This window comes from Salmo trutta, chromosome 27 (assembly GCF_901001165.1).
Source record: "Salmo trutta chromosome 27, fSalTru1.1, whole genome shotgun sequence".
NCBI classification, from domain to species: domain Eukaryota; kingdom Metazoa; phylum Chordata; class Actinopteri; order Salmoniformes; family Salmonidae; genus Salmo; species Salmo trutta.
The window spans coordinates 30,092,334-30,110,792 of record NC_042983.1 but is presented as its reverse complement, the minus strand read 5'-3'; the positions used below and the strand labels follow the sequence as shown (position 1 = coordinate 30,110,792).

The window sequence follows — 18,459 nt, the reverse complement described above, 5'->3', positions numbered from 1 at the left end:
TGTGTGTGTGTGTGTGTGTGTGTGTGTGTGTGTGTGTGTGTGTGTGTGTGTGTGTGTGTGTGTGTGTGTGTGCGTCCGTGCATTTATGCGTCAGGTGGGGAAAGGTACAACTATGGATTATGTGTAGTTTATCTTGTTATGATACATTGCATCACACTGGACTCAGGGGTAGATGTAGCATAGTACATGTAAATCCTGGACACTCTAATTAGTATGATATGTTACGTTTTGTATGCTATGTATTAATTTGTGGATGTCAAATTACAATTTGTATGATATGTTATGAATTGCAATTCATGCAATATGTTACGAATTGCAGTTTGTACAATATGTTACACATTTTTCAAAATGCATGATATGTTACGAATTCCAATTTGTTGTTGTTAACATTAGCTAGGTGGCTAGTTGGCTAATGTTAAGGTTAGCTGGGTGTCTAACGTTAGCTAGGTTTAAGGTTAGGGTTGGGTGTTATGTTAAGGGCTTTTAAGGTTAGGGCTAGGGGAAGGGTTAGCTAACATGCAAAGTAGCTAAAAAGTAGTAAGTACTTGTAAAGTTGCTAAAATGCTAACGTACATAACATATCATACTAATTTGAATATCCCGGATTTACATATACTATGTTATGTCTAGTCTATAAGAACAGGCTGTTTGCATGGCTTTGAGGCAAACATTGTGCAGTTAAGGGTCAAAATGCAAAGCTGACAAACCTAAGCATTGTTTTTATGTGGCTTTTATAGGTAACAATGTCTTTGCTTCTATAAGTTGGGGCTGAACAATCTATTAGAAATCCTATTATTTCAACTACCAGATATACTGTACATTGCCTGTTTTAGCCCACATGAGCATACTTAACCAGATTAGTTTCATCTCAACCTTAGAAAACTCCAGTTTAAAACTGTTTTGTTTACAGTGTATTGAGAATTATAGCTATGTACAAAGTTGCATGTACAAAAAAATTCAATACCCCTATCTGGCCCCTTATAAAAAAAAGTGTACAGGTAGATACATAATGCAGAAGCACAGAGACTGCATCCAGGATTGCTTCACTGTGAAGTCGCATGAGGACACAGATCTTCCATTACGGTATTGGAGCATCGTCTCAGTCTCGATTCCAGGGGAGCAACTCCAACAGTCCCAGACACGGGTCTTCTGCTGTATGTCTACAGTTTGGCACAGCATCTCATCAGCACCACAAGTATCCATAGTTAGTGTCCAACAGACCCCAGACGCACGGAGAGCCTGAGATGTGGAGGCTTGCTCACTGCGACCCTTTGTCTATCAACCAAGACATGTCCCCTGTCCTGCAATGCGGAGGAAACGAACCAACAAAAAACATCACTCAGAGTGCATATTATGCAGTTTAGACAATAATTATGTGGATAATGTAGTCTAGGCTCTGAACAATAGAAAACAAGAGTGTAAAACTGGAAGTGAACTACATGTCATTATAAACCGGGTGGTTCGAGACCTGAATGCTGATTGGCTGACAGCCGTAGTTTAAATATATATATATATTATTTTTTATTATTTAAAAAAAATATATATTTTTATTTTTTATTTCATCTTATTTAACCAGGTAAGCTAGTTGAGAACAAGTTCTCATTTACAACTGCGACCTGGCCAAGATAAAGCAAAGCAGTGCGACACAAACAACAACACAGAGTTACCCATGGAATAAACAAGCGTACTATAGGGAAAAAAAGTCTATATACAGTTTAGCAAATTAACACTGGAGTGATAGATGAGCAGAATGTGATGTGCAAGTAGATATACTGGTGTGCAAAAGAGCAGAAAAGTAAATAAAAACAATATGGGGATGAGGTAGGTAGATTGGGTGGGCTATTTACAGATGGGCTATGTACAGCTGCAGTGATCGGTTAGCTGCTCAGATAGCTGATGTTTGAAGTTAGTGAGGGAAATATAAGTCTCCAGATTCAGCGATTTTTGCAATTCGTTCCAGTCATTGGCAGCAGAGAACTGGAAGGAAAGGCGACCAAAGGACGTGTTGGCTTTGGGGATGACCAGTGAGATATACCTGCTGGAGCTCGTGCTACGGCTGGGTGTTGTTATCGTGACCAGTGAGCTGAGATAAGGCGGAGCTTTTCCTATCCTAGACTTATAGATGACCTGGAGCCAGTGGGTCTGGCTCCAGGTCATCTATCAGACTATACCACGGGAATGACAAAACATTTATTTTTACTGCTCTAATTATATTGGTAACCAGTTTATAATAGCAATAAGGCACCTCAGGGGTTTGTGGTATATGGCCAATATACCACGGCTAAGGGCTGTATCCAGGCACTCCACGTTGCATTGTGCGTAAGAACAGCCCTTAGCCGTGGTATATTGGCCATATACCATACCCCCTTATGCCTTATTGCTTAGTTATAGCATAAGCATGCTGAGGCTGATCATTGTGTGTTCTGACAGAGCGTTTCACACACAGCCGTATCGTATAGTGTTTCATGAAGGGATTTATTTGTATTTATTTGTGTATATTTTTTTGGAGCTATATCAGCTTTTATATTGCAGATACAGCATATTGTGGGTTCTATCAATGTAATTGTCTGCACATGAAGGGATTGTTAGTGGAGACGGAGATTAAGAAAGACATGCATCTTAGTTTTTGTACTTGCGTTGTCGGGTTAACAACCTTCATTGTATGAATGCACAATTAAAAATGAAGGATCTACATTAGAGAAAGTAAGATATTGTTTACAGCACAGATGTCAAACTCATTCCACGGCGGGACGAGTGTCTACGGGTTTTCACTCATTCCTTGTACTTGATTGATGAATTAAGGTCACTAATTAGTAAGGTACTCCCCACACCTGGTTGTCTAGGGCTGAATTGAAAGGAAAAAACAAAAACCTGCAGAGACTAGGCCCTCCATGGAATGAGTTTGACACCCCTGGTTTACAGTAAAGCATTACAGTACTGTATCTTAAAGGAAAAATCCACAAAAAACGTATCATATCATCATGATGATGTGGCAAGTGACAATTTGCTTTTTGAAAGTCCTATATTTTGAAAACTTGATTGCTGACGTGCGTTGTATCAACAGTGGACTAATGAAAATTAAAATACATAAAACTTTCCTTCAAGCAAACTGGCAGACACCCACGGGTAAATATGTAAACCCTCATTTACTTATTAACATTGGAAAAGTCTATCACTGTTATCACTTATCATGTGGTAACATTTACAGAGGTCAGTGTTTGCTCATAGTGAACCTCGGAAAATGTAAAGAACATAACCTCATTGTCACCCAGACCCAACTGAAGACCATAGACATGCACTTACTCCACATCTCGCTTTCTAATCGTCTTTCCAGACCCTAAGACCTCTGCCACACGGGATACAATGGGGTCATAGTTCATGCTGGCCACGGCAACCACCTCCTCACCCCTATAGGTAGGAGAGATTAACCAAAGAACTTTTAAGGAAAACTCTAGGATTACTAGAGTTTAGTCTGTTGTAAGGATGAACACTCCTGGATTATATAAGAACAAACAAAACATGACAAAAACAAAACAGAGGATTTTCTTTACAAAACAACATGAGCCAATGGCTGAATGCATCTCAGTAGATAGCCACAATTGTGATTGGACACATACCTGGTATAAAATGCCACAAACTTCAGCTCGTCCACGTCTCCTTGGATGATGACATCATCAAAGCCATCCCCGTAACCTTGGTAATAGAATAAAACCACTTTTTTAAGTAGGTTTGTAAAAAGAGTAAACATACCATCACATCACCACTACCACACCCATTATGATGGCATACTTCTGAATCCTATGACTGATAACCCTCAGTGTCTGACTTCACAGCTAGGTGGCAGTACTGGAGCTACAATCTCAACAGAGACATTTGGAGGAGAGCAATTTTGGTAGTAGTCTTACCAACTCAATATTTTAAGATTACTTCCCAAACAATTCACACAGTACATAAACAAAACTTGTATAACTTGTGTGTGGAAAAAGTTTCATCATTTACATTTTAGTAGACGCTCTTATCCAGAGCGACTTACAGTAGTGAATGTATACATTTCATACATTTTTTCTCCGTACTGGTCCCCCATGGGAATCGAACCCACAACCCTGGTGTTGCAAACACCATGCTCTACCAACTGAGCCACACAGGACCAATGGTTCAGTGGGCTAGACTGTGCATGGTGCTGGCAACCCAATGGTGGACCCCATGGTGGAGGTTTGGATACATGCACAGGCCACATGTAGGGAATGGATGTGTCACTGTCCATTTTGACAGTTCTGCCATGTGCTTCGGATATAATCTGCTAAATAACCCTACCGGTATTAAATGATATTACTTGTGGAGTGAGGCGTTGTTTACCTGCGTAGCGTAGGCTTTTCCCAAACATGGCCGACCAGAAATAGGGCACTGTTTTGATCTCAGTGGGTCTTCCCATCATGCCATGTGCTGCCGTTCTCCCTGTCAATCCCAAACAAACAGAAAAGGTCCCATAAAAACCAACACTGCAAATCCAGCCCCAGACATGCAGCTGAGTGTTTGACCCCGTAGGGAAACACTCACACTTTAACACGTAACACTGTAATACTTAGCCCTTAAAAATGAACCCTTACCGTGCACATGGGCCATTTGCCAGTGTGGGATGTTCACCTTCTTATTGCTCCGCCCCGGAAAAGGAAACGTCACAATGTCTCCTCCGGCAAAGACACCATCAACGTTGGTCTGCATTGTCTGAGGGTTAGAGGGTTATCCAGAAGAATACAGGAGCCAATGTGGAAATCAGGAGGATCTCTTACTTGTAGACAAGCCACCTGACAAATTAGAGGATAACTGCAATTTTCCCTGTCAGGAAAAACTCAGGCCTCTAGCTCTGCGAATAACACAGTAACACTTGTACATTGCAATAGAGTGGCACTGAAATTAATTGTTTCTATGAAATTAGTGCATTTGAAATTAAATGAGTACATTCAAAGTATTTGTGTGTTATTATAATTGTTGTGCATGCCGTGCCGTGTGTCCCAATTGTAGTTTCTACCTTGTTGACGGGGACGAAACCCTTGGAATCCATGTGAACTCCACTCTGTTTCAGGAAGCCAGTGGCTGGGCCTGACCCTGCAGGGGTCCCACATAGATAGAGTCCACCATTAATTCACCATCAGGAAGCAGAGTAACAATGGCTATTGTAAGCCAGAAGAGGACTGGCCACCCCTCAGAGCCTGGTTCCTCTCTAGGTTTCTTCCTAGGTTCCTGCCTTTCTAGGGAGGTTTTCCTAGCCACCGTGCTTCTACATCTGCATTGCTTGCTGTTTGGGGTTTTAGGCTGGGTTTCTGTATAGCACTTTGTGACATAGGCTGATGTAAAATGGGCTTTATAAATACATTTGATTGATTTGATTGACTGAGAGTGAGTTGGATCAACTCTACTTTACACTCCTGAACCACCACTGATAGGAGTGAGTTTGCTAAAGTGGAGGCTATTGCTGAACAAGCATTTGTGTCTCTGAGCTAGAGCCTCACCTGTGCCAATGACACACACGTCCGCCCTTAGTACTTTCCCACTCTTCAGAACCACCTCTTTCAACTGTGGAACATAAAAACAACATTGACAAAAACAGTGAGGCAACACACACATAACATTACCAATAGATTACCCTCAGTTCTACTACTTCCGTTCCTGAATACAAAGTTCAGATATTTTTTGCTAAACCAGTATTGTCAAGTCTTTTTTACTGAGCCACACTCCAAATGGAGGCTGTAATTGGTAGTAATCTTGGCTGCTTGTCCTTTCTTTTTGTTGGCACGCTGTGGTACATCAGGGTCAGTCACACCCATTCATCAGCATTCAATGGCTGCATCCCCATTCTCCACCCTTCTCCCCAATTGTATCGTTGCACACTTCCCATCATGGATTTGTGTAATAATTCGCAGAGGGAGTTTCCACCATGGTGAAATCAATAACGGAAGTGTGCATGGTAGAGAATCTGGGCGAAGCCTAAAAGTGGGCTTGACTGGCCAGCAGAGAGAAGGAAGGAGAGAGCCATCTGTGCATGTTATGCTGTTTCTCTCACTTTCGGAATACCTGTCCATCATGGCCAAGCATCTCCGATACCTCGTTCAACATGTAGAACTTCACCCTGTTTGTCTCAAACAGCTGAAAAGTCAGTCAGAAAGACAGGCAGACACAGGCAGATAGACAGGCAGACACGGTGAGAGAGAAAGAGAGAGAGAGAGATAGCACTGGGTCAAGGTTCAAAGGTCAAAACTACTTCTCAAAGAGTTGAGCTTTTATTAAGTTTAGCCTTAATTGTATTCAGCTACAAATATATTTATTTATTTTAAAATCTTAAAATCTTCCATATGCCTGTTATTAATGCCAATGGTCAATTGGCGGGTAGGCAGTAACGCTTCTTATGAATACTTTCTTAATAATGGATTATTAACACATTATGCATTACAAGGTATGACTGTATCAACAGTCTCCCTCTGCCTTATCTTAACAGCAGGGAACATGCAGTGTTACCATGCTGAGACCCTATGTACACATGCACAGACACACACGCACACGCACACACACACACACACACACACACACAGTATAATCTCCCCTGAAAAAACAGGACTAGTGGGCAATATCTACCTGATTGTCTAAATAAGTGCATGAGCACGGATAAGAATATATTCTAAATATTCCCTTGTGGCGCCTGGTGAATTGAGCCCAATGAACATGATTCACATTTAAAATATACGTTTCTCTGAGTAGAAATGCAGATTAAGCTGTTCTAGAGGTAGTAGGGCTGACACAGAGCCTGATTTCTCAGGGGTGGGTCCCTACCTTCATTATGGCTTTTCCTACTTTCTCCCCCAGAGCTTTCCGGAAAGGGATGGCTTCTATCCCAATGATGGAGACAGAGTGGGCCTTGTCGGTGAGAGCAGCAGCCACCTCCATACCTAATGCAGAGAATACAGATGATTACACATGCACACATTTACAGATAGACGTGCTACAATTTCAGTAGTACTATCAAAACAAAGGTTCCAAACAACTGTTCAACAAAGTACAACTTAATGTAGCCTTCATAAACCCTTTAAGGCTTATAGATCAACATTCCTTCGAAAAAGGACTGTTGACTGTTTTATCTACTGCATGCCTGTCATCTCTCTCACCAACAAATGATGTTCCCACAATCACAGCATTCTTGTTGTTGGCCAGCCTGGCTACGCTGTTAGCATCTTCAGGGGTTCGGAGGTGGAACACATTCCTAACGTCCTGGCCTTTGTAGTTCATCAGCTTGGGTCTTACAAGAGACAAAAGACGGGTATATCAGTGTCTACAGAACAATGAGTCACAACTGGTCATATCAACAAGAAGAGAATTGAATTCCATTTTATTGCATTCAACCAAAGACAATTTACGGTTACTCCTCACTTGCTTCCTGTGGCAATGAAAAGCTTCCTGTATTCCATCCTAGAGTCGTCTTGAAAAGTCACAGCCCTCATCTTAACGTCCACTGCCACAGCCTATTGACATCCAAACATCCCAGTTAGAAAGAGAACATAGGACCAGGGTGTCACCAAGGGAATCCATACCACTTCATTGCTGCTCTGAGACCAGTGTCGTGTTCAGTAGGGCACACTGTAACAAAAGTTTGCAAAATCTTCTTGGAAGAAGTTCGACCAGGTAGCAATTCCCTGTTTCAATCTGTTTGAAGACTGCCCACTGAACACAGCCCTGATGTGGATTCAAACTCAGCCAATATAATCAGTGTTTCAGGTCTTACCTCCTTCTCTGTGAGCAACTCGATGTCGTGGGCTTGGAGGAAGTCTATGGAGCGTAGCCGGAGCTGCTCTGCTGTGCTCTCTAAGGACTGTGCGGGAGATGGTTAGTTACGCCGCACCACAGCACAGTACACCACAGGTTGGAGTTTATGGGGTGACGTTTGTTAAGTTGAAATGTTATTGGTGACATTCAGTGAAGAAATGCCACTTTTACGATGCTATTGCAACATACATTTTTTGGTTTCATTTTTAACCTTATCACAATTTGAAACTCAAGGTCAGCAAACCATTTTCTCATAGATATCATGGCCAAATTTCTACATTGGCTGGGACAAATATTATCCCACGATTACAGACTAAAGATGGGTTCAAGATGGGTTAATAATACTAGCAATAACAAAATGGGAAGTATTTTGGGAAGAATATTCAATCTGCTACGAAATACAGTACAGCATAACTGGTAGTCCTTCATCAGCAATTTCAACAATGTTTGTATCCAGAAGAATGGTCAACTTAAAGAACCCTCATGGTCACTAAGTCCTTATGGAGATAGTCCTTTTACCATCACTGTGGTGTGCTCTGGATCTCTGTACAAACCTTACTCAGTTTAGGCCTGTCATAGGGTGGGTGTTTGTCCATGGTGCACATGACAATGCGATCAGTGAAGCCTTCCTGTCGCAGCGTCTCAGCGCACACCAGCCCTGCTGGACCTGGAGACACAAGACACTTTTTTTAATGTCTATATAGGATCTTAGATCCTTGCTATCCAAACTGAATCCATGCTCCCTTTACCATAACTATTGAGTGAAATAATAGTAGTGAATTGGAGAGTGGATTGAGTTTGGCATACCAGACACAATCTTAGAGCGTTTTGATGATAAACAAAATGCTTTGAAGCGTGTTAAAACTAAAAGCATACAGTTGAAACATGTACTGTAGTACAAATACACAATGAACTAAAATCCTTGTTGTTGCAATAATTCTTGGGAGCTGCTATCATCTATCCTTCTTTGGAATACTCAGGACCTATAATGAACTGTACATATACTGTATGGTTCAAGTCCTAGTCGACAGTTTGAACATAAACAAACAGACTTCTATTTACCAGCAGTGCATGCAGGAATGGAACTTAAGTATTTTGGGCACTGGCCGGCCGGGCTAGTAGACTGACATTTTTTACTAGCCGGGTCGAAAATTTGTGTCATGCGATATTTGAAAAGGCAAAATGTCAGTTGCCGGCATGCTAGTTGAACACATTTTCTTCTAGCCCGGTCTGAAAACTACTAAACACGGGCTAGCGGGCTAGCGGGCTAGCGGGCTAGCTTAATTTCCATCCCTGAGTGTGAGTGTAAGGAGATGCTCAATGGCCAACTCACCTGATCCAATGATAAGGACCTGGCTGAAGCCAGTGCTGGAGTTAACTGCTGAACATCGGGCCATGGCTTTTGACCTCTTCTGTGACTGAAGATCCTGGAAGACAGAAATGTTTGCCAGGTCACAGGTCATCAAAGGGGGATCAGTTGATTTAGCACAATGATCTATTCTAAATAGTCCCAGAGTGTCTTTACCTGTTTGTTAGCACGAATTATCACTTTGTCCTTTTCAACTCGGACCTGAAGCAAACAGACATGAGCGATGTGTACACGGTTTTGACGATGCTTAGAGAGAATGTGAAGGCAGGGAATGTGAATGGCATTGCAAACCGAACAAGGAAGGTCACCTGGAAGGTGGGCAGGCTGTCTAGCCCAGGAAAGTCCTCAATGTCTCCTGTAACGATGTTGAAACAAGCTCCATGCCAGGGGCAACGCACGTGGCCTTTGGACAAGATACCTGCAACACACAAAGATATACAGTACCAGTCAAATGTTTTGACAGACCAACTCATTCAAGGGGTTTTCTTAATTTTTTACTATTTTCTACATTGTAGAATAATAGTGAAGACATCAACACTATGAAATAACACGTAAGGAATCATGAAATAACCCAAAAAGTGTTAAACAAATCAAAATATATATTATATTTAAGATTCTTCAATGTAGCCACCCTTTGGTCTTGATGTCAGCTTTGCACACTCTTGCCATTCTCTCAACCAGCTTCATGAGGTAGTCACCTGGAATGCATTTCAATTAACAGGTGTGCCTTGTTAAAAGTTAATTTGTGGAATTTCTTTCCTTCTTAACGCGTTTGAGCCAATCGATTGTGTTATGACAAGGTAGGGGTGGTATACAGAAGATAACCCTATTTGGTAAAAGACCAAGTCCATATTATGGCAAAAAAGAGCTCAAATAAGCAAAGAGAAACGACAGTCCATCCGTACTTTAAGACATGAAGGTCAGTCAACCTGGAAAATGTGAAGAACTTTAAAAGTTTCTTCAAGTGCAGTCGCAAAAACCATCAAGCGCTATCATGAAATTGGCTCATGAAGACCGCCACAGGAAAGGAAGACCCTGACTTACCTCTGCTGCAGAGGATAAGTTTCTTCAGAGTTACCAGCCTCAGAAATTGCAGCCCAAATAAATGCTTCACAGTGTTCAAGAAACAGACAGATTTCAACAACAACTGTTCAGAGGAGACTGTGTGAATCAGGCCTTCATGGTCGAATTGCTACAAAGAAAACACTACTAAAGGACACCAATAAGAAGAAGAGACTTGCTTGGGCCAAGAAAAATGAGCAATGGACATTAGACTGGTGGAAATCTGTCCTTTGGTCTGATGAGTCTGACTTTGAGATTTTTGGTTCCAAACACTGTGTCTTTGTCAGATGCAGAGTAGGTGAACAGATGATCTCCGCATGTGTGGTTCCCACCGTGACGCATGGAGGAGGAGGTGTGATGGTGTGTGGGTGCTTTGCTGGTGACACTGTATGTGATTTATTTAGAATTCAAGGCACACTTAACCAGCATGGCTACCACAGCATTCTGCAACTATACTCCATCCCATCTGGTTTGCGCTTAGTGGAACTATGATTTGTTATTCAACAGGACAATGACCCAACACACCTCCAGGCTGTGTAAGGGCTATTTGACCATGAAGGAGAGTGATGGAGTGCTGCATCAGATGACCTGGCCTCCACAATCACCCAACCTCAACCCAATTGAGATGGTTTTGGATTAGTTGGACCGCAGAGTGAAGGAAAAGAGGCTAACAAGTGCTCAGCATATGTGGGAACTCCTTCAAGACTGTTGGAAAAGCATTCCAGGTGAAGCTGGTTGAGAGAATGCTAAGAGTGTGAAAAGTTGTCATCAAGGCAAAGGGAAGAATTTGAAGAATTCTACAACTTTGAAGAATCTAAAATCTAAAATATATTTTGATTTGTTTAACACTTTTTTGGTTACTACATGATTCCATGTGTGTTATTTCATAGTTTTGATGTCTTCACTAGTATGTTACATACAATAGAAAATAGTAAAAATATAGAAAAACCCTTGAATGAGTAGGTGTGTCCAAACTTTTGACTGGTACTGTACATCCCACTGTATCACTCACCAATCCATCTCAGAACTTGATTATGACATAAGACTGCAAAAATATGAATTTCCATACCAATATTCCACAAAAATAGCAAACAATGCAAAACGGGACTCACCTTTGACCAGTGGTGCCCCATAATGTGGGCACTTGTGCCCCATTGCAGAAAACTCGCCATGTTCTTTAATGAGCAGCGCTCTGCCACTTCCCAAATCAACCTCTCGCATCCTAAGCAGGAATAAGAGCACACACAGACGCACACACACACAAACGCACGCACACACACACACACACAGGAAGGGACAAAAATTGTGAGGCAAGGGGAAATAATGACAGGTTCCAGCCATACAAATTTCAGTATTCAGACCCCTTGACTTTTTCCACATTTTGTTACGTTACAGCCTTATTCTAAAAAATATTAAATTGTTTGTTCTAATTAATCCACAATATGACAAAGCAAAAACAGGTGTTTGAAATTTTTGCAAATTTATAAAAAAGTATTCAGACCCTTTACTCAGTACTTTCTTAAAGCTCCTTTGGCAGCGATTACAGCCTCAAGTCTTTTTGGGTATAAGCTACAAGCTTGGCACACTTGTATTTGGGGAGTTTCTCACATTTTTTTCTACAGATCCCTTCAAGCTCTGTCAGGTTGGATGGGGAGCGTTGATGCACAGCCATTTTCAGGTCTCTCCAGTTATTGGCAGGTCTCTCTCAGATAACTGAACTAAAAGCCTACCGCCCTGTAGCACTCACTTCTGTCATCATGAAGTGCTTTGAGAGACTAGTCAAGGATTGTATCACCTCCACCTTACCGGCCACCCTAGACCCACTCCAGTTTGCATACCGCCCCAACAGGTTCACAGATGACACAATAGCCATCACACTGCACACTGCCCTATCCCATCTGGACAAGAGGAATACCTATGTAAGAATGCTGTTCATTGACTACAGCTCAGCATTCAACACCATAGTACCCTTCAAGCTCATCATTAAGCTGGAGTCCCTCGGTCACAATCCCGCCCTGTGCAATTGGGTCTTGGACTTTCTGACGGGCCGCCCCCAGGTGGTGAAGGTAGGAAACAACATCTCCACTTTGTTGACCCTCAACACTGGGGCCCCACAAGGGTGCGTACTCGGCCCCCTCCTGTACTCCCTGTTCACCCATGACTGCGTGGCCATGCACGCCTCCAACTCAAGCATCAAGTTTGCAGACGACACAACAGTAGTGGGCTTGATTACCAACAACAACGAGACAGCCTACAGGGAGGAGGTGAGGGCACTCAGAGTGTGGTGTCAGGAAAACAACCTCTCACTCAACGTCAACAAAACAAAGGAGATGATAGTGGACTTCAGGAAATAGCAGAGGGAGCACCCTCCTATTCATGTCGAAGGGACAGCAGTGGAGAAGGTGGAAAGTTTTACGTTCCTGGGCGTACACATCACAGACAAACTGACATGGTCCACCCACACAGACAATGTGGTGAAGAAGGTGCAACAGCGCCTATTCAACCTCAGGAGGCTGAAAAAAATGTGGCTTGTAACCCAAAACCCTGACTAACTTTTACAGATGCACAATCGAGAGCCTCCTGTCGGGCTGTATCACAGCCTGGTATGGCAACTGCAACGCCCTCAACTGCACGGCTCTCCAGAGGGGGGTGCGGTCTGCACAAGGCATCACTGGGGGCAACTACCTGCCCTCCATGACACCTATAGTACCCAATGTCACAGGAAGGCCAAAAAGATCATCAAGGACAACAACCACCCGATCCACTGCTTGTTCACACCTGTCAGAACTAGAAGCACAAGCATTTAGCTACACTCGCATTAACATATGCTAACCATGTGTATGTGACCAATACAATTTTATTTGATTTTGATTTGATTTCAGATGTTTGATTCGCCCTAGTCTTAGGCCCTGAGCACTCTGGAGTAGGTTTTCATCAAGGATCTCTCTGTACTTTCCTCCGTTCATCTTTCCCTCGATCCTGACTAGTCTCCCAGTCCCTGCCACTGAAAAACATCCCCACAGCATGATGCTGCCACCACCATGCTTCACCATAGGGATGGTGCCAGGTTTCCTCCAGACGTGACGCTTGGCATTCAGGCCAAAGAATTCAATCTTGGTTTCATCAGACCAGAGAATCTTGTTTCTCATGGTCTGAGAGTCTTTAGGTGCCTTTTGGCAAACTCCAAGCGGGCTGTCATGTGCCTTTTACTGAGGTGTGGCTTCCGTCTGGCCACTCTACCATGAAGGCCTGATTGGTGGAGTGCTGATGAGATGGTTGTCCTTCTGGAAGGTTCTCCCATCTCCACAGAGGAACTCTGGAGCTCTTTCAGATTGACCATCAGGTTCTTGGTCACCTCCCTGACCAAGGCCCTTCTCCCCCGATTGCTCAGTTTGGCTGGGAGGACAGATCTATGAAGAGTCGTGGTGGTTCCAAACTTCTTCCATTTAAGAATGATTGAGGCCACTCTGTTCTTGGGGACCTTCAATGCTGCAGAAATGTTTTGGTACCCTTCCCCAGGTCTGTGCCTCGACACAATCCTGTCTCGGAGCTCTATGGACAATTTCATTCGACCTCATGGCTTGATTTTTGCTCTGACCTTACAGTATATAGACAGGTGTGTGCCTTTCCAAGTCATGTCCAATCGATTGAATTTACCACAGGTGGTCTCCAATCATGTTGTAGAAACATTTCAAGGATGATCAATGGAAACTGGATGCACCAAAACTGAATGAGCTCAATTTCGAGTCTCATAGCAAAGGGTCTGAAAACCCATGTAAATAAGGTATTTCTGTTCATTTTTAATACATTTTTTTTTAATTTAAAAACCTTTTCACATTTTCATTATGGGGTATTGTTTGTAGATTGATAAGGAAAAACATTCTGATCCATTTTAGAATAAAGCTGTAACGTAACAAAATGTGGAAAAAGTCAACGAGTCTGAATACTTTCCGAATGCACTGTACATTGTCTTTTGTTAGGCCTTACTGTCCATTTTCCAGGTCCTTGACATGACAAACGGAGGCCTCCAGGTAATCGCGGGGTTTGTAGAGCCTGAGGGGGGCGGCAGCGGCGGAATCCTCATCGGAGCAGTGTTCCAGTGCTCCGTTGGGTCTGCAGTCAGAAAAGGGGCTCGCCTTTCCATTAGCGGACTTCACACCTGCTTCCTTTTCTTTGCCCAGAAGGGTTAGCTCCACTTTCACCTCAACTGCAGGACACAGACCACAGACCATTAGCAAAACTGCAGAATACAGACCACAGACCATTAGGAAAACAATACCCTTTTCAGGCTGATGTTTGCCTAGTCAGTTACATTTAAAAAAAAAATTATTCACTTGTTGATAACTTTTACCCATCATCCTCCTCAACTTTAAGGCACCAGCAGCCACTGATACTCATATTAATTTTGCCTTTGATTGCAGCACTCAGCGTCAGACTCCCCACGGAGAAGAGTTCTGTATCGAATGAAACTGACATGACCATGAAAATACTTTATAAGATTAAGAAAAACGTGGGGCAAATTTGCTGTGGTAATCTTGAGAGCTTCATAACATATATTTAGGATCACTACCACATGCATTAGATATTTGCTGAAATAACACACATACACAAGGACAGGCCTAAGTGGATGTTTGTGTTTTTTTGTTGTGAGGCGCCCTGAGGCATTTGATGACATCTGATAAGTTGCCTCTGGTGTTTGTATTTCTGCATTTGAAGAGGTGGTTGTGCAACCCGTATTCACTGCAGCCAGATTTATCTCTTCGGCTGTAGAAATGTGCTGACCCTCCGGTTCCTACACGATAATCTGGCTGGAATTTTGACCTGCTGAGCGAGTCTTAATTAAAATCAATGGAAAATCATGAGAGTGACTGCAATCACAGGAGAGGAAAGGGGGAGAGGCATCCATCCCCAGACTCATATGGGATCTTTTTTTTTCAAAGGAGAGATCTTCAACTAGGACCTTATGTAAGAGAATTCACATTGTGTATTAGATTTGTTATAGGGATATTTTATATTTTGATATTCTCTTCTCTTTTGATTCTCAGATCATAAAATCACATCCGCTGATCGGGGCAATTCTGAATCCATAAATTGATAGCTTACTCAACCATATGCTCCATGCTGAAGTCAGAATGTTGATTGATGTATAGTGAGCTCCAAGTATTGGGACAGTGCCACATTTGTTGTTGTTTTGGCTCTAGTCTCCCTGTTTTAGGGGACCAAATACTAAACTTTTGACTACTTTAATACACATATAACTGAATTTGGCCCAATACTTTCGGTCCCCTAAAATGGGGGGACTATGCACAAAAATGTACGTCATTTCGATGAAAATACCCTCAAATTAAAGCTGACAGTCTGCACTTTAACCTCCTAGCCATTGTATCATTTCAAATCCAAAGTGTTGGAGTAAAGAGCCAAAACAACAAAACATGTGTCACTGTCACAATACTTTTGGAGCTCACTGTATATATAAAATGAAGACTAGCATGATAATTGAACATGAATTAATAAATTCTATAATTTGTTAATTCACTGAATCTAAAGTAAGCAGCCCCACCCATTCATGTACATGAGCATTTTTTTAAAATCATCATTAAAAAAGCAAAGTGTATATTTTGGTTCACCTCACCTTCTCCTGGACAGGGGTTTATTTGTCAATGACTTGCAAACTATGTGAGATGACTCTGTCCAAAAACCTATTACCTTTAACTGAGGGTATTTGTCCACAACGTGTAGTTACTCTTGCTTTTGTACTGTACATTACATGTACAAAGTGTAATTTTACATTCATACACACTGCTAAAAAACAAAGCTGATTTGTGGTTCTATATAGCACCACTTCTTCTAGAAATGCAAGCTTCTTTGTTTTTGGATTATTCCTGCCTAGTTAAGGGATCAATCTCTCCACTGAGATTATCCAATGCACCAAAGACCAATACGACTCATTGACAGCAAAACTGAGTGAATTGTACACCTCAGGAGAAACATACTTGTCAAGTGAGGAAGAGATACTCCTACTGCATTCTCTCACTTTGCCATATGTTACCACTTCATCCCCCTCTCTCACACACTCATTCCCCTTTCTTTTCTCCCTTCTGTTTTTCCATTCAGAGGCATCATGTGCTTAATCCTTTTGAGTGGGCACTGATGGCTTTATATTATTCCTAGTCTTAGAAACTATTCTGTTTACTTGACTCTATGTTGCTAAAATATTTTATTGGGTCAAATTGAGTGGTCAGCTCCCACTAACACATCTGTAGGGATCATGTAAAATGTATTAGTCAAATTAGGTACCAATCTGCTTTTCACTGACTGCAGAAACTCACAGTGTGCATCAATGTTTTGACTAAGCCCATGCTTTTCAGAAATGTTCAGTATCACATCAGGCAATACACTTGAATAATTATTATCATCTTCATGTAATTGCTTTATGATTTCAATTTTTCTCTGGATTTTCCCTAGCCCTAACCCTAACCCTAACCCTTACCTTAGCGCTAGGCACAGTTTAAGTAATTACAATACTTTTTACATTGTACTTACAGGAATAATTACACAGTAATGATGGTGTGATATTGTATTCTATATTAAAAACATAACTATACTGGTGCTCATCCCTGCTGTGTCCAAGGTTCCATTCAGGGTCCCACTTGTTTCCTAAAGACTCTGACTAATTAGACATTTTACAGTGAGGGGCCTCTGTTCCAGCACAGCACCCTCTAAAGTCGCCCCTATAGAACTGGAGACAAGCTCCCTATCCCCTCCACCTTATTCATACTAGCTGCTAGTGTGGTATTGCAGTGGTTGTTTTTGTGAAAATTATGTTTAATTTGTTTTGGTTTTTTAAACCGCTCTCCATAAGAGCTAAAACACTATTAAGTCAAAGCTTTAGGAGCAAGCAAAGATATAAAAAACGTAATGTACTTAATTACAGCATTTACCACAGCCTTCAACAAGCTGACTGCATTGCATTAGTGATATTTTTGCTTTGAAACAGTCATACATTGTGCCATACGTTTAAAACTCAAATTTGACTATGTAATCCTCTTGAAGGCAATGCAATTGAGAGCATTAAAATTCCTCCTCCACAAATCGCCATGCTACAAAGGCAGTCAGGAGAGGGGTTTGTATGACCTATATACTGTATAGCTGGCGAACAAATGCCAATTATTCCAGGATTTGGAAAGGGGTAAGACAGATGGAAGGAGAACAGGAAGTAGGATGGAGGGAAGGAGAACAGAGGGTAGGACGGAGGGAAGGAGAACAGAGGGTAGGACGGAGGGAAGGAGAAAGGGGGTAGGACGGAGGGAAGGAGGATGGGGGTAGGACGGAGGGAAGGAGAAAGGGGGTAGGACGGAGGGAAGGAGGATGGGGGTAGGACGGAGGGAAGGAGGATGGGGGTAGGACGGAGGGAAGGAGAACAGTGGTTTGGTGGAGATGGTGTTCACCTGGCTTGCTTTTGGAGAGGCATCCTCCCATTATGGGCCCAGGGTAGAGCCAGGTGGCCTGGCTGGAGGAAGCCCAGAGGAGGTGAGGAAGAGACAAGGTCAGATCCTGGGGTTGGGCTGCTGGGTCGGGAGGTAACCACGACAGTGTTGAAACGAGGGTATCAGTATGTGCAGGTGCAGATCCAGGTCAGCCATTGTAGACATCAGCTCTCCCACATCACCACCTGGGAGGAGGAAGAGTGAACAACAGCTGAGTGGCTGAAAAGCCCAGTGGAGGCTGGTCGAGGGAGAAATCGGGAGATTACAAAAGCCCAACCATCAAACAGCACCACTACACCAATCTGGACTCAGGGGTAGACTTAACATAGTAAATGTAAATTAGTATGATATGTTATGTTTCATATGGTATGCATTAATTTGTGGATGTCCATCATCCATTTTGTATGATATGTTACGAATGACAATTTGTATGATATGTTCCAAATTGCAATTCATACAATATGTAATAAATTCCAATTCGTACAATATGTTACAAATTTGCCAAACCTATGATATGTTAGGAATTCCAATTTGTTGTCGCTAAATTTACCTAGGTGGCTAGGTGGCTAACGCTAACGTTAGCTAAATTTGCCAATTAGTTCAAATGAATACACAACCTTTGGGTTGCTAAACGTTCACGTTATACACTCACCCATCCACCCCGACCAACCACCCTACTTTCGTTTTTGCCTTAAGTAACCTTCTGTCTTATGCAGCCATACCAAACGT

The 18,459-nt window shown here is 42.3% G+C and overlaps 1 protein-coding gene across 1 annotated transcript in view; it reads right to left on the bottom strand.

Moving 5' to 3' along the window:
- Positions 1-562: 562 nt before the first annotated feature.
- LOC115164868 (apoptosis-inducing factor 3-like) overlaps positions 563-18,459 on the bottom strand; it is a 31,642-nt gene continuing 13,745 nt past the window's right edge. Inside the window, exons 2-20 of the mRNA XM_029717745.1 lie at positions 17,692-17,915; positions 14,231-14,450; positions 11,356-11,465; positions 9,490-9,599; positions 9,338-9,382; positions 9,146-9,239; positions 8,367-8,479; positions 7,772-7,858; positions 7,420-7,511; positions 7,158-7,288; positions 6,826-6,941; positions 6,073-6,144; positions 5,511-5,574; positions 5,030-5,106; positions 4,608-4,725; positions 4,357-4,455; positions 3,618-3,693; positions 3,304-3,408; positions 563-1,301 (exon numbers count right to left, since the gene is read on the bottom strand). Of these exons, the coding sequence (XP_029573605.1) occupies positions 1,259-1,301; positions 3,304-3,408; positions 3,618-3,693; positions 4,357-4,455; positions 4,608-4,725; positions 5,030-5,106; positions 5,511-5,574; positions 6,073-6,144; positions 6,826-6,941; positions 7,158-7,288; positions 7,420-7,511; positions 7,772-7,858; positions 8,367-8,479; positions 9,146-9,239; positions 9,338-9,382; positions 9,490-9,599; positions 11,356-11,465; positions 14,231-14,450; positions 17,692-17,722 (1,803 nt within the window). The 5' untranslated portion in view covers positions 17,723-17,915 and the 3' untranslated portion in view covers positions 563-1,258. The remainder of the gene's footprint in view (positions 1,302-3,303; positions 3,409-3,617; positions 3,694-4,356; positions 4,456-4,607; positions 4,726-5,029; positions 5,107-5,510; positions 5,575-6,072; positions 6,145-6,825; positions 6,942-7,157; positions 7,289-7,419; positions 7,512-7,771; positions 7,859-8,366; positions 8,480-9,145; positions 9,240-9,337; positions 9,383-9,489; positions 9,600-11,355; positions 11,466-14,230; positions 14,451-17,691; positions 17,916-18,459) is intronic.